Raw genomic sequence first — 15,442 nt, 5'->3', positions numbered from 1 at the left:
ATGGCATGTTGAAATCTGCCAGAACAAGGTAGGAGGAGCGGCCTTCCAAACCAACCTGAGGCTGATAGCCTGCCTAGGCCAGCCCCAGATTCCAGACCTTCGAACATAGCTCTGCATGCTGGGAACTTCAGGTTTAATCTTCAGCATTTCCCATGAAAGGAACTCGGGGATTAATCCTTTCACAGGAAATGCTGAGGACCAACCCTGGGATTTTCAGCATGCAATCTGTTACCAGTGAGTCATGCCTTCCTGAAGATTAGAAAGTGGAGGAGGAATGGCGAGAGCGCCTGGGCATCCAAGCTGCCAGAACTTCTGTGCCACTGCCATGGCACCACAGCTGGGGACCACTTCTCTTTCAAGGGCTGCACTCCCTTGCAGAGAACCTGTTGGGGACCTTGTGCCTTCCAAGGGGTGGGGGAACTGAAGCTAAAAGTGGGTGAGGCACCCTTTTTCTCTCTCTTTCTCCCCACTGCCTCACCTCTGACTCCACTCCCCCCCGACTGCCCAGCCCCTGGGGGTGCGGGGAAAGGCACCTTCCTCTTGCCGGAGGCTTGAGGAGGTCTTTTCCAGCAGGCTTTTGAGGTGAAGGACACAGATTGTCCCAGCCCATCTTGCCCTCCCAACCAACATCTCATGCAGCTTTCTTGTTTGCCAAAAGTGCTTTTTAAAGCTAGCTGCATGGACAAGCATCACTTTTCGCAGAAGCAGGACTGCGAGCATTCAGGGCTAGCAACCTTCTTGGCTGGGACACAATTGCACCACACCAGCTTGGCCAAACAGGGATTGGGGTACCATGCGAGAAAGAGGGGGACCCACCTCTCTGGCATTTTGGCCCCTGACTACATATCTAACCTGGTATGTGCACCTACTGCTCCAAGGGAGGGGTCTTTTCTCCTGAAGTCCACCCCACATACCACCCAGAAAGACCCGATTATCTCCTTCCGTCCATCCGTCCTTCCTTCCTGGGAGACCCATTCCTGATAAAAGGTGGCGGGGGTGGGGGGAGAATTCCTGCCCACTGCTGCTTACCAGGCTGGCCCAACATGTTGGCAAAGCGTCTGTCAGTGCTGAGGGAGGGGTACAGCTCCATCCAAGTGGACATGGAGTGCAGGCGCCCGCATTCATGAAGCTCGTCCAAGAAGGCCTGAGCAAGAAGCAGCCTGGTTATTCTACGATAGAGTGAGAGAGATCGGGGAGTCAGCCCCTCCCCCATTTACAGGCCCTGCCTGGGGAGGGCACATGCCCCATAGCAGGCCCTGAATCCCTCACCCCACTCTGCACCTCAAGAGAGTTCATACTGGGGTCCCCTTCAGGCATGTCCCCCAAAACAGGAACATTCCTGGTGTACATGCCCCAATCCACAGATGTGTAGAAAAGGCGGCAGCTGTTGTATCTGAGGCCACTGGAACATCAAGAGCTGCTGCAGCCTTTTCCAGATTTTATGTCTGCAGAGATACGTTGAATGTGCATGGGCAATGGCTACTGAAATCTCAGGATCTTGTTCCCCGACTCCTGGAAATCTTGTTCAGCAAGCTGCTGGCATGTCCAGTTTCCCCAGGCATTCCTCACCATGTCAAGCATATCTTATAAAGGCTAGAAGGGTGCATTTCATCTAAAAATCCAGGTTCCATGGAAGCTGAATTCCATGCTCATTGCCAAAGGTGGTGCTTTTCCTGCATTCACATGGACTGCAACCTGCCTGTAGACCTAATCATTAAGACTCCTACATCCCTCTACCCCTCCAAGAAATGCCCTGGCCTGCTTTGTCACAACAGTATTTCGTGAGTGATTGAATTTATAGGCTACTCTTTACAATTTTTCTAAAATCACAGATTGGTTTGCAACCAATAATTAAAATACAAGAATGAAAATGCACCAATAAAACAATGTTACAAGATCAGCCACCCAGTAGATAATAAACACAATGCTATTTGAACAAAACAAGACACATCGAGGGCCTTGTGAAGAACATCAAAAAGAGCTGAAGGATGAAGTGGTGCCATCAGAAGCCACCAGTGAAACCAAACTACTGAAAATTCCAGATGTGCCTCTGAAGGCAGGAAGTTCCATAGCAAGAGAACCACAACCAAGAGGGCCCTTGGCCAGGCATGAACCACAGGGCTTGAAAACTCAGAAGGTCTGGTACGTGTTAAGGCCTGGTACGCATTAAGAGAGGCATTCCAGCATGTTCAACATGCTTCCATGGGAATGTGAACGCCAGTCAGGGCTTCTTTTGCTCTGTGATTGCCAGTGATTGTGTGATGCATTTGCCTTCAGATGATAGACAGCTGAAACACTGGGTCAAGGTTGCAAAACGTGCAGTCCACCAAGTCATTTCTGGTGACCCTCCAGGTGTCCCCTGAAAAAACCCCCCGCATTTTCCTGGCTAGCGCTAGTGAGGGAACCCCTTCTTTGCCTCCACCTGGAAGTGTGTGGGCGGTGGGTGTGCACGTGCACACACATTTGCGTGTGTGCGCAGGTACAACCCCTGGGGCTGCCCAATGTGGCCCGAGGCTGAGAGGGCTGTGCACCCCTGAGCTTGGAGACGTGTATCTGATAATAAAAGGGGTCAGAGCACAGAACCGTGCAAGTTGCTCCACACTGACCAGACCCCTGGATCCATCCACCCCATTGTTATCGAAGGCTCTCCAGGATCGCAGGCAAAGGAGGCCTTTCTCATTACCTGCTCCTGGATCCTGTTAAGGAAGATGCCATGGACTGAGCCACACGCAGCTTCATGTGCCACCCACACGTCTCCTTTCCAAGGGTGGCTCAGGGTTGCCCCCCCCAGCCATGTGCTCCAGCCTAAGGCCACAGCTGCAGGTACCTGGAAGGCCTCCCTGTTCTTGCGCTGCTGGCGCCTCTCTCGCAGACGCCCTCGCTCGCGCTCCTCCTCCTCCTCTCTTTCCAGCGTCCGGATGTGTTCCTCAAAGCAGATGAGGGCATCCTCCTTGTCCATGTCTGAAAGAGGCAGAGGCGGGAGGGACCCGTGCTCAGCTGGGCAGCAACACCATCATGGCACACGGGGAAGAGCGCAAGCATTATTCTGGGCAGTGAGGAGACATGCCGCGGAAGAGGAACATGGGGCAGGAGCCTGGTTCAGTCATTAAGCGGGATGGCACCTACTCCTCTTGATGACTGAAACTGGTGTTTTATACTGAAACAGTTCATACGTAAAACTGATTAGATTAGATTAGATTTTGTATAATGTTTATTATTGCTAAAGAATTTCAATTTTAATCCATGCATTTTAAGAATATTTTTTAGAATTTTCCATTTAAATAAACTGGTTGTGCTAATGCAGTCATTTTGCTTGTTTTGTTTGGAATACTGCGGTATGTGCATTGTATCACTTGCATTTTGGCTGATTCAGGAAGGACAGCCACTTCTTGTTTCTGGTCAGAATCTGGGTGGGCAAGGGCATGCTGAGGAAAAACTATGGAGGCCAGACCTCTGCTGCCTCATACAGGGCCACATTTTCATGATCTCCAGGGGGCAACAACCAGGCTGGTATATACTCAAGATCTGGGCCAAATGTCCAAACTAACAGCATTCATTTATCTAAGACAAAGCAAGTAGCATTCAGCTACCTTTAGAACTTCTGGGTTTATGAATAACATGGAAAAAAATAGATTTCAATAGACCTGAGGAGCTTTTCTGTCTTGCAAACTATAGGAGAGATCTAATGATTTGTGACTTCTTTTCCTTACTAAAAGAATCACTGTGCTGTTTTTGTTGTTTGCAGTACCAGGAATATATATATTTTGTCTTGCTTTTTTACAGATCTATATATAAATATTAATGACAAGATTTTCTCAAAGTCTGGGCCAAGAAAAGCTGCATTCTATACCTCTGAAGATATAGCATTCAACCTAATGCCTTTTCAGTGTTCACCTTTTAGGATTCACTGTTCAAACATGCCATCCTTTGGCTAGACTAGTGAGGCCGGGGTGACGGAGGGGAAGGGAAAAGCCCAGCAAGATACCAGAGAGTTGCTCACTAGCAATACAGCCCCCTGGAAAGATCACTCAGCACTGACATCAGTTGAATCTTCAAAACCTTAAGGCAGAAATGTGCAACTTTATAGGGCCTGAGGGATAGTTTCACCCACCAAGATACCTCCACAGGCAATACTCTTTGGGGTGCTGGAAAAAAATCAAGAGCAAATAATTTCTAGCGTGTTAAAAGGGTCAAATTTAACTTGCGCTCAAGCTAAATTTAACCAACCTCAAGCTCTGTACTCAAACCACTGTTTTCTCAGTTGTCAAATTCAGTGACCTATGGGGCAAAGGTGGGATATGTGACTTGTATGCTGCCCACCTGAGCCTTAAGGGGTAGAAACCTGCCCTTGTGTTAACCAAGGCTGAGATATTCAACTTTTGTGCATGTACATGTATGTGATCGTGGACCTGCAGAATATCATCTTTCCTGGCCATAAGGACCGGTGTGAGCATGTGGGAAGGGGCAACAGCAGTGCACATGTTGGGTTTTGGCGGAAGGGGCTAGAGACAAGGGAGCAAAGCGGGGTTTTCTTGTACCATATATTTGGTGATTTGGACACGTTTTCCAAAAGCTGTGTGTTAAAAGCACAGATCATCCAAGGCCCTGCTCTGTCCTTACAAATATCTGCACTTTCCACTGTAGGAAGACCCCATCAGGTCACTGCAGAAAAAGCGACAACCATCACCTACTTTAGCTCGATTTAGATCTTGTAAGCAGAATTGGATGCATGAGATCTCAGGTGCATGGGCTCAAATCTCAGCTTTGCCACAGACTCCTGGTCAGGTCAGACTCACTCCAGCTTAGTGTGTCATCTGCAGCATGGGGGTAACAGGAATCTACCTCACAGGGGTACTGTGAGGGCAGAGGCAACAGAAGGCCATGGAGTCCACATTGCGAAGCAACAATGCTGAGAGAAATGATCAACTGTGGTAGCAGCAGTGAAGGATGCAATATAATTCCTGGGATTGGCTATATATTATTATTACATTGCATTTATATCAATGCCATTCTTATTTTTTAAAGGAACTGTCAAGATTGTGGATACTCAGCAACAACTAAGAAGGGTGGGAGGAGATCAGCACCAAGAAAAGTTGAATTCTGTGATTCACAGAAATAATGGAAGCTTCCATATATTCTGCACAAAAGATTGTGATTTTGCTAGTCTCATGGTGGTGCTTGTGGGGCAGTCTAGCTGGGCCCAAAATCTCAATCTCAAGCCACAGGACAACCTTCTTTGTCCACCCCCAGCCTGTCTGTATAATTTCACCTGTCATTGCTTAAACATGTTCAAGCCTATCTTTGCACCCTTAAGGACTAGAAACATGACTTTTTTTCTTCTTAACAGGAATCCTGAGATGCATTTACTCTGAGCCATGGGTGTGCCCTGAACTGTGGCCAGAGCCTCATGAAGCTCCTTGGGATCAGAAACTTTCCTCTGTGAGAGAAGAGAGTGGGCTGCAGATCAGGAGGTGGGGGAGGAATTAAGAGTAGGAGCAGTGGCAAAAGGAAAGTGGAAGGCATCTCACTTTGCAGGTCCTCATCTTCTGCAAAGCTGGGGTTGTCCATCAGGTACTGTTGGGCCTCGGACCAGGTGGTCTGGAAGCTGACACAGCTCATGTTGTCCAGGATGCTCTTCAGCGCCTGTATGTTCCTCTTGCGCAGCTGCTTGGCGTGCTCCTGGGAAGGTGGCAGGACTGTGTTGGGATTGCCCCCCATCCTGCTCACGCAGACCCCCAGGCTTCCTTTTCCCAAGCTCTGAGAACAGCTTAATGTCTGGAGCACTGGAGAGGTGAGCTGGGAGACAGATCTAGACCAGGAGTGAGGCAACCTGAGGCCCTCCAGAAGTTCCGGACTACAACTCCCATAATCCCTGATTAGTGAGCATGCTGGCTGAGACTGATGAAAGCTGTGTTCCAACATATTGGGGGGCATTTACCTGACCTAAATGCTATTCTTTGCTACGGACAGTACCACCCCATCCCTTTGCTAATTCACCTTCTCCTTCTTGGCCAGGAAAAAGAGAACATCATCGTAGATCTCCTTGCGATCGCGCTCTGGCACCATGGCCCACACTTCCAGTTCCCCAAACATCTGCTCAGCTTTCCTGGAGAGAGGGGAGAGGAAAGAATGGTGGGGAGGAAGCAAGGCAGCTGTTGGGTGTGACTGTTTGGCACCACTTCAGTGAGGCTGAAGGGAGACCCTGGGGTTCTGAGGAAGGAAGACACAAGAAGAACAGGTGGGCAGGGTGGCCCAAGACGTGGGCACTGCAGGGCATGTATGGAGCCAAGCCAGATGTTCTTTTCCTTTTTTAAGCAGTGCCAATGGGGCTGTGGAATGAGAGGGGCAAGGGGCTCTGGGGGGCGGACGTGGGGACCCAGCCTTGTGAGATGGTACCATCCAAGTCCAGGCCAATTTAAGGTGCTGGTTATGACCTATCAAGTTATGACCTAAACAGCTTGGGACCAGGATACCTAAAGGAATGTCTTTTTCCCTACATGCCCTCCCGCCCCTTAAGATCTGCAGCAGGAACCTGCTCTGGGAACCCTCCTTGAAGGAGATTAGGAGACAGAATACCTGGAGGAGGGCTTTCTCTGCACTGGCGCCCCGGTTATGGAATGCACTCCCTAGAGAGGTCTACCTGGCGCCATCATTACATGCTTTTCAGTGCCAGGCCAAAACCTTTTTATTCACCCAATATTTTAAAGTTTAATAGATTTTAATTATCTTACTTCAGTCATGGGTTATTAGTTTTATTATTATTTGGGGCATTTATGATACTTACATTGTTTTTACTGAATCCGTTGTAAGCTGTCCAGAGACGCATAGTGATTGGACTGGTTAGAAATATCCCAAATAAATAAATAAATACCTGCTCAAGCCCCCTCAGGCGGGCAGGATGCTTTGCCCCAGGGACTGGCAGGCAGAATGTAGCTTCTGAACTGGCCTGCCCTGGCATCAGTCCAGAGAAGGTGGTTTTCCCCCCTCGCTTGGTCAACAGAGCAGAAGACCTCTGGTTTGCTGCATGCCTGGCTTCGAGTTACCCAGCAAAGGCTCCCCCCGTCCCTCGACAACAGGCTGCAGGAACTGCGCTGAAGCACCTTCTTTCTCCTGCCTAACTTGGCCGGGGAATTTAAACCAGGCCGGCCTGGCCTGGGCTGATGGGATGGACTCCTCCCAGGCTCTGGAAATCCCTGCCTAGGTATGTCAGGCTGGCTCCGTCTCTCTTGCTTTTCTGCCAGCAGGCAAAGGCATTCTTAGCCAGAAAGGGCTCTGGCATCTCAGCAGACGCACTGCTGAGACAGGCTTTAGGGCTGCTGCAGTTATTTCCTTTGTATTGGGGTGTTATGTGAGGAACTTTAATATTTTAATTATAAGCGCCTGCCTGTATCTGCATCGTACTGTTAGTCACCATGAGCATGACTTTGAGTGGAAGGGCAGAATCCACATGTAGAGACAAGGCAGGGGTGCAGGAAAGTCTCAGGCCTATGGGCCAAATCTAGCCCACCAGCTTCCCCAGACAGCCACAACACCTTCCCGCAGTGCTTGCCACCCCCACCCCCACCCCCCGAGGCTGAAATGCCTGTCTTAGCTACTGGCACGAAGGACTTGAAGCTAAAATACCCTGGCATTTGGCTCCACTCCCTTTGCCTTGGGCCTGCCCAGCACGGGAATGCGGCTCCCTCAGATTTCACTGCAAGCGAATTTGGCCCACAGGCTCCAAGGGGCACAATGCCCATAAAATAAGCAATCCCTTGCCCTTGGTGTTGTCTGCCACTGAGGCAGGCACAGACCAACATGTTCCCTTCCCAGGGCCAGTCAAGGCCGAGGCCTGGAAGAGCCTGGCAGCTCACCGATCAACCTCCTTCACAAAGCCTGTCAAAGCACTCAGAGAAGCCAGGGCGGAGGCCCCTGTCCCTCACCTGGCCAGGAGGGGAAGGGCCCCGGGCCCTCTGCTGGCAATCGTGGCCCCCCTACCTGTAGCGGGTGGTGGAGCTCATCTTGCTGTGCTGCTCCAGGAAGCGCTGTAGCTCCTCCTTGGCCTCCTTGGCCCGAAGCCGGGCCTCCTCCTTCTCCTCTTTGTCCCGCTGGGCCTTGTAGGCATTGAAGGCCTGCTTCTTCTCGCTTAGCTTGGGCAAGGCACTGGGGCACGCGGTGCAAGAGAGTCAAAGGCTTGTGCCCACAGATGGGCAAAGGGCAAGGGCAGGGGTGCAGTGAGCTGCCGAGGGAGGGGCTGGGGGAACTCCAGTCCAGCACTTCCCACGGCAGCCAGGGAAGGGCCAGGAGGTACAAGCCCAGGCCTGGGAGCTGGAGCCACGACTGGGGGCAGGGAGGAAGCCTGAGCATACCTGAAGCGTGGATCACTGCTAATGAGCTTCATGGCCTGCTCCCATGAGGCGCTTGCCACGACTCCCTGGAAACAGAGAACAGCAAGTATGCCTGTGGCACACTCCGTGTCCCAAGGCCAGGGTGGGTGAGCACCAGGCCCGCAGGATCAGCTTCGTTTCATTCCATAGCCCCGAGATCCAGCAGCAGGTGCCACAGAGAAAAGACACCTGCTTACTAAGTGCAGGGATTTGTTTTTTGAGTGAAGAACTGAACTTGCAGGCTTTCCACACAGGAACCTTCACTACCGCAAGCTTTCTGCCATTTCAGCCTGTCATGCGTGGTGGCTGGGAAGTGGGAGTCAGAAATTATTTCCGATCTGCTGCAAATCACCTTGAGATCTGCCAGCAGGCCTGCCCACTTTACACAATCAGAAGAATAGAGTGCCAACAGGATTGTTTTTTGGAATGTATCAATTCTGGCCATTCATTCTCCCCACCCCAATGCTATTTTCCTCTGGCAATCAGGGTTCCCCTACCCATCAGAAATGTTTCTCCTCCCTCTCAGCATCTTGAAGTGATACAGCCCAGAAAAAAGTCAAAGCAAAACCAAAACCCTTTACCACTTAATGCTAAAGGCTATACAGACTGGCTGCAATTCCCAGGAGAAATCTCAGTCCTTCTGACCCTTCCCCAGCCAGTACCTTGTCTTTGAGCAGCTCCTTAAAAGCTTGCTTGGCTTCTTCCTTGTTGCTCCAGGCATTGCCAGTAGCACGATCATCTTCATCTCTCCGGGCGGGATCACAACTTGCCCAGGAAAAGCAAAATGTGTTGGATGGAGCATGAGATACAAATGAGCTTAGCTGCTAGGGGAGACCCAGAAAGCCAAGAGGGAGAGGACGGCCTGGCAGAAGGACCGATCTCTCTCCCTCTCTTCGCTGGCACTTGGCTTGGCTCCCGTGCTGGCTCTGGGTGAAGGCAGCAGGAACTGCATCGCTGCCCCGGCCCCCGGCCCTGGCAGGCACCTTGTAAAGCAAATTGGTTAAGTGCTCTTCCCCCATGTGGCCTTGCTGGCAGGAAAGGAGGGGCTTCCCTTCCTCCATGGAGGTACAATCTACTTGCCTCTTAGAAGGTTACCCCCCACACAACTGCCCCCCAGTGTAGGCTAGATATTTTGGTGAACTTGTTTGCATGGCTGTGTAGGGTGAATGGCAAGGCTGCCTGTCAGGCTGTGAGCTTGAAACCTGGACTTTGCAGCAAAACTGCTGGCTTTCTGCCCAAGCCACAGCAGCTTGGGCAGTAGCAGCAAGGGCCACATTTAGCCCGGGCACTGTGAGTTGCCTCCCACTGCCCAAAATGCCTGCTGCCCCACCTCTCCCTCCTATGTCACCTGCTTGTGACCTCCTCCTCCGCTGCAGTGGGGGCCCCCTCCGTGCCAGGCGTCTCCCGTCCTTCAACACCACCAGTGCCTTCTGTGTCCGAGGTGGCTGCAGATGATGGGCTGGGGCTGGCCGGGCCAGACAACGAGGCTTCCGGCGGCTGAGGCTGCTGTTGTCTCCTGGCAGGGGAGAGGGCCATGGCTGGGAACCCCGAGCACCGGAACCCAAAGATCCCACAAGCACTTGCCAATATGCTCAGCTCAGGCTGCTGAGAACCAGACGGGGTTCTACACAAGCCATCAAGAGTGGGAGGTGGGAAAATTGGATGAGACGTGCCAAATGAGGCCGAGGAGGTGGATGAGAGGAGGAGAGCTGTCAGAGCCTTTCAGTCTCAGCCCCAATGGCTGAAAATCCCATTCTGCCTCCTATTGAGTTCTCACATTCCATGAAGCACCGAACATTTTCATGCTGCACACCATGAAATATTTTTTTTTACAAGCACCCTTTCAAAGTTGGAAGGTGGAGGTTATCCCAGTGCTGAATTCAAAGGCTGAAACTTGCTCTCCAGGAGACCCAATTGAGCCCTGGAAGGTTCTCCAAATGGCCCCACCCCCTTTCCTTGGCCCCACTCCCTTCTCCCATCAACCATTTGGTGATTTTCTGGCTTTTCTTGGCATTTCCAGAGTCAGCAGAGTCACAACAGGATGAAACAAGCAGAGTTTTCAAAGCTGGTGAAAGCCAATATGGTCAAGTGGAGTGAGTGTTCCACTAGGGACCTGGGAGATCCGGGTTCTAGCCCCCACTTGGCCATGAAGCTCACTGAGTGACTGGGCCAATCATGGACCTTTATCCTAATCTACCTCACAGGGTTGTTGTTGGGAGGATAAAATGGAGGAGGATTGTGTAGCCTTTGAGTTTCTTGCAAGAGGACAAATGGTGGAATATAAGTATAATAAATAAATAAAATAGGGCTGGCACCCAACCGAAGAATGGAAGGAAAGGCCAGAGATCACCATTCTTCTGTCTCCCAGTCCCCTCAGTAGCACACACAGCTTGTCTGCTTTACTTCCCTACTTCCCATGGGCGACCCTTCCCCACGGGGACTTACTCTGCATCCTCTTCTTCTTCCTTGATCAATGCTGGGGAAACAAAAGGCAGGGGTGATTACCACGGTGACCCCTGGGGAAGGCAGGGTCTGCCCACCTCCAGCCCCCAGCCACATCACTCACTGGCTCCCAGAGACCCCCACCTTCAATGTCGTCGAGCTCCCGGGGCCGGGTCCAGCGTGACTCCTTGCTCTGTGTGTTGTAGTAATAGGGCTTCCCAGTCTCGGAGCGGTACTCACGCCAGGGGCAGCGTGACAACAAGAGCTGAAGGGGCAGAGAAAGGAAGTTGTGGGCCCTGCAGGGAGCAGAGGAAGGAACCGGGTCCCTAGGCTCTGCCTGTCCTCTCTCGGGAATGAATGAGGCCTGGTGGTGACAGGGCTCCAAGATAAACCCTTTCATCTTTACAATAAATACATATAATGAAAAATCAACCTAGAATGTGCCTGTGTGTGTGTGTGTGTGTGTGTGTGTGTGTGTGTCGCTTGGACTGAAATTTAGCTGGGTACAGCAGACCTACTGAAATGAATCTAATGTTAGCTGTGGCTTGATGCCCATTTCCAACTTTCAATCACATTTTGGCATTACTAAAAGACACTAGAGCTGGCCTGAATTCAGCCTTTGGGCTAAAAGAGATTGGACAGCTGCACTACAGACATATTTGGGGAAGATTACGGCCATCCATGGCTACTAGTCAAAACAGTTCACTAAAGTCTGCCTGTCCACTGAATACAAACCCACTGGGTGGCCCAAGTGGCAGGGGGCGCTGCTCTTCGTGGCCTGCTGGCCAAAACGGCACCTCCTTTGCCACAGTGGCAAGCAGCCTGCTGGGTGAGATCCAGCAGGGCTTTTCTCAGGTTCCTCAGGGGATGAGTTTTGCTGAGCATCTTTCCAGACAGAAAGAAGATGTGTATGACCATATACATCATATGGTCATGACCACACGCATCACTTCTGCCCAGGCTCTTCAGTGGCCTCTTGCTGAAGCAACGGATCAGGTTTCCAGCGCTTCATTCTGTGGACTGCAGAATTTTCGAGCTGGAAGGGACCTTGAAGGTGATTGAGACCTGCACCCTGCTCAAGGCAGGATCCGCAATGAGGAAGGCAGTGGCAGCATTCCTGAGAGTTCACCCTCCCGTGAAGGGGCACCACCACCTCTCAGCAGACTTGACAACTGTCCATCAGCTCTCGCCATTAGAAAGGCCCTCCTAATGCCCAGCCAAACTTTGCTTCCCAGACATTTCCAGCCACTGGTTCTGGTGGAGCTGGAGCAGCCACAGAGCTCATGGGAGCCCACAGATAGGGGCCACCACACAGAAGACGCTGTGCAGCAACACTATTTGTTTTGTTTCTCATAACAGCTTTTCTTCAGCAAGAAAAGACAGAAACCGTGGTAGGAAAACATGGAAGGGGAAAGAATGGTAGATTAGGGTGCCTGTTTTCCCTCTAAGTTTTGGTGAAGGAGGCAGGGCGATGGTGGCATGAAGGCCTCATTGGGAAGGAGCTCGTCTGCTCCATCATCTGGACAGCAGCCATTCAGACTCTGGAAGACAAGTGCCATCTCTCCCCATACCCACATCTCCAGTCTGAACATACCCAGCTATTTCACCTGCTCTTCACAGGACTTGATTTCCAGACTTTTCTCCATCCATGTCACCCTCTTTTGTACAAGTTCAAATAATTATTGGAAGTTTAGCAATACAAAGACCTTTGTCTTAGGACCAATTTTGGGTGGGGGGAAGCCCACACAGGGCTGCTATCTAGAGCCTAAAAAGAAATGGACAAGAAATCTGTGTTTGGTACCCAAATTGCCCCCACACCCAAGGCCAGGTTGGGCTCTTACCTCTGCCTTGGACTTAAGATCATCGGGCTTTTCCCAGCTTGATTGTTTGGTTTCAGAATTATAGTAATAAACTCGCCCATCTGGGGCCCTGTGTTCACTCCAAGCAGGCTTCTGAGTAAACATATGAGAGAGATAAGAGAGAGAGAGAGAGGGACAATTCAGTGAAGGGATGGGAGTAGGCTATTTTTTTGCAAAGTAAGTGCTGCATATAAACTACCATCACACCATACTAAAACAGAAACTTATGGAACATAGAATCCTATACGTGAGAATATTAGTTTCTGCTTAGAAGAGGAATAATTTAAAAGCAAACTTCAAGCCTCCTGGTAAGAATGTGTAACCTCATCCCTCATTCTGGCTAGGGACTGCTAGCCCAGTAACATTCCCCACCTCTGCCTGATGGTTCTGAAGGGTGCAATCTTATGCGAATTTAGATGGGGGGAGACTTCGCTGACAGGGAACTGCTGAGAGCTCCAGGGTTTTTTTCTGTCTGTGCATGCATGGGATTATGCCCAAGGTTAGACTTCAGTGCCCATGAACAATATCTGGGGTAACCCTCTTTTTAAAATTATTTTTATTTATTTATTTGGGTATTTTTACCCCATCCAATATGTTGCAGGTCTCTGGGTGGCTTACAAGTCAAAATCTGATAAATACATATAAATTCAAATAATACAAAATAATCCACGACTGAGCATAAAATATAGCTAAAATATTAAACATTAAAATAATGGAAAAATAAAAAGGTCTTGGCCTGCCTCTGAAAAGCATATACAGTGGTACCTGGGTTCACGAACGCCTCAGTTCACGACCAAATCAGGTTGCGAACAGAAATTTCATAAAAATGTTGCCGCAGGTCGCGAACTCCGCGTCGGGTGACGATCGAGAGCGCACCCGCCTTCCCTACACAGGCATGATCATGGTCATGCTGAGGGGGAGGGGAGATGGCTGTGTTCGTGCTGGGGGGGGAGATGGCCGCGATTGTGTCTATGTTCCCTGCCCGAGCGTGCCTGCACCCACCACACACCCACGATCAGGCCAGTCTCCTCCAACCCCACCGCATGATCGCTGGGGGTAGGGGGGGGGGGAGATGGCCATGATCTTTGTTGCTCTTTGTCACTTTGCTTCAAATTTTTGTGAGTAAAAAAATAGTTGCAGAATGGATTAACCTTATTTACATTGACCCTTAATGGAAATTTGACTTGGCTCACGACCAATTTGGGTCACGACCAGAGTCCTGGAATGGATTAAGTTCGTGAGCCAAGGTACCACTGTAATGTTGGTGCCAGGTGGACCTCTCTAGGGAACTCACTTTAGTCGGGGTGGCTGGAGAAAGATTGCTGAGTAAATTTTCCCATAATCTAAGAGTGGGTGGGTTATTGCCTGGTTTACGAGTAGTTTCCCATGATCACCAGAAAAAATATCCCCCCAAAAAAGAGACAATTTGAAAAAAGACAAGGGGAAGGAACAGGAATTGCATTTGTCAGAAGGCCCTGCCCAACTTCAAGAAGTGATGCTGAGACCTAGCAGCAAATCTCATTCCACCCTCTGCTCACCACTGCCCTAAAAGCAGTGGGCTGGAGGAGGGCAGGCTGGGTCTTCAGCAGGATGCCACACCGGTCACTTCTCTTGGTACTCACCAGGCTCCTTGTCCATCTGATTTTGAATTTATTTCAAAAAAAGTTATTAAATGGGGAGATGTCCCCTTTCACGGCCACCCACCCCATGAAGCACATCCTGGATCGGTGTGAGGGTGGGCGTGCCACTGTGCTGCTAAGGGCTGGCATGCCCACCGGAGGCCACCTCTCTCCCACACTCACATCCCCTTTGTGTCGCTGGTGCTTGGCATCACAGGCCATTTACCTTCCGGCCTGTGTCCAGAACTGCCGAGCTGCCGACAATCACGTTCTGTTGCATGGCAGCAGTTAATGGATTTGGGATCTAGGAAGAAAAAAGTCAGAGCAAGAAGTGGAAAAGATAGTCCTGGATCTTGAAGGGAAGAAGGGATGGGGTGCTCATCTCACTGTGATGCCCCAGACACACAGTATTTTCTCTGAGTGACTCTTCTACAAGTCCTCTAAGACAGGGGAATCCAACTGCTACAGGAGCTGGATTTCAGGGAGAGGAGGGCCACATCTTGGCAGAGCATGTTGTCCTGCACTGCTTTGCCCAGAGATACCGGGGTGGGCGTGGGTGTTCAATGTGTATGACAAAATTGAAAAGCGGCTGTCCAAGTGGCCTTCCCTGCCCTTGGGAATCCCATACTTCAGCAAATTAAACTGAACAGAGTAATAGAATTCTTTTTACTTCCTTTCCACTGAAATGCTCTAGCTGAGTAATTCCCCAACTGGTGTGCCATGAAAGATGCCTTAATGCTATCACAAGGGGCTCCTGTGAACCCAGGCACTGACCCATGCAGGATGCAACCTGCTGCGCCTCTCCATGACTCATGACTGGGCTCCTCAAATCAGTCTCCCCTGCTGGGGGGTGCTGCCCCCCTGCCCCTGTGATTGCGGTGTGTCATCTCTTCTGGGGCAGGGAAGCAGCAGAACCATCCATCCTCAGGGAAGCCCGCCTGGAGCTTCACTGCAGGAGTCACTGTCCTAGATTTGCCTCTTCCTAGCAATGAGGCATGTTCAGGTCAGGTCAGGTTCATGCAAGAGCATGGCAGGAGGTTGTTCTCTGAGTCTGAGTAATTCCCGCTCTTCCAAATACAGCTTTCAGGAGTAAGAATATAGCATGTCTGCTATTTTAATTCTTTTAAAAACCAGCACCACCATGTCTTGGCTATTA

At 50.6% G+C, this 15,442-nt stretch overlaps 1 protein-coding gene across 4 annotated transcripts in view; it reads right to left on the bottom strand.

Moving 5' to 3' along the window:
* Positions 1 to 15,442, bottom strand: part of PRPF40B (pre-mRNA processing factor 40 homolog B) — a 40,494-nt gene that overhangs the window by 17,115 nt on the left and 7,937 nt on the right. For all 4 annotated transcript variants that reach the window (XM_044421869.1, XM_044421871.1, XM_044421872.1 and 1 more), the window contains 12 exons: positions 14,513 to 14,590; positions 12,650 to 12,760; positions 10,953 to 11,073; positions 10,812 to 10,842; positions 9,715 to 9,882; positions 9,029 to 9,131; positions 8,349 to 8,413; positions 7,978 to 8,142; positions 5,998 to 6,106; positions 5,529 to 5,679; positions 2,828 to 2,961; positions 1,030 to 1,144 (listed from right to left, as the gene is read on the bottom strand). In XM_044421869.1, the coding sequence (XP_044277804.1) occupies positions 1,030 to 1,144; positions 2,828 to 2,961; positions 5,529 to 5,679; positions 5,998 to 6,106; positions 7,978 to 8,142; positions 8,349 to 8,413; positions 9,029 to 9,131; positions 9,715 to 9,882; positions 10,812 to 10,842; positions 10,953 to 11,073; positions 12,650 to 12,760; positions 14,513 to 14,590 (1,351 nt within the window). The remainder of the gene's footprint in view (positions 1 to 1,029; positions 1,145 to 2,827; positions 2,962 to 5,528; positions 5,680 to 5,997; positions 6,107 to 7,977; positions 8,143 to 8,348; positions 8,414 to 9,028; positions 9,132 to 9,714; positions 9,883 to 10,811; positions 10,843 to 10,952; positions 11,074 to 12,649; positions 12,761 to 14,512; positions 14,591 to 15,442) is intronic.

The sequence above is a fragment of the Varanus komodoensis genome, unplaced genomic scaffold (assembly GCF_004798865.1).
Source record: "Varanus komodoensis strain SLA01 unplaced genomic scaffold, ASM479886v1 scaffold12, whole genome shotgun sequence".
In the NCBI taxonomy this organism is placed as follows: domain Eukaryota; kingdom Metazoa; phylum Chordata; class Lepidosauria; order Squamata; family Varanidae; genus Varanus; species Varanus komodoensis.
The sequence above is the reverse complement of the archived record's forward strand: the minus strand, read 5'-3'. Positions and strand labels throughout refer to the sequence as shown.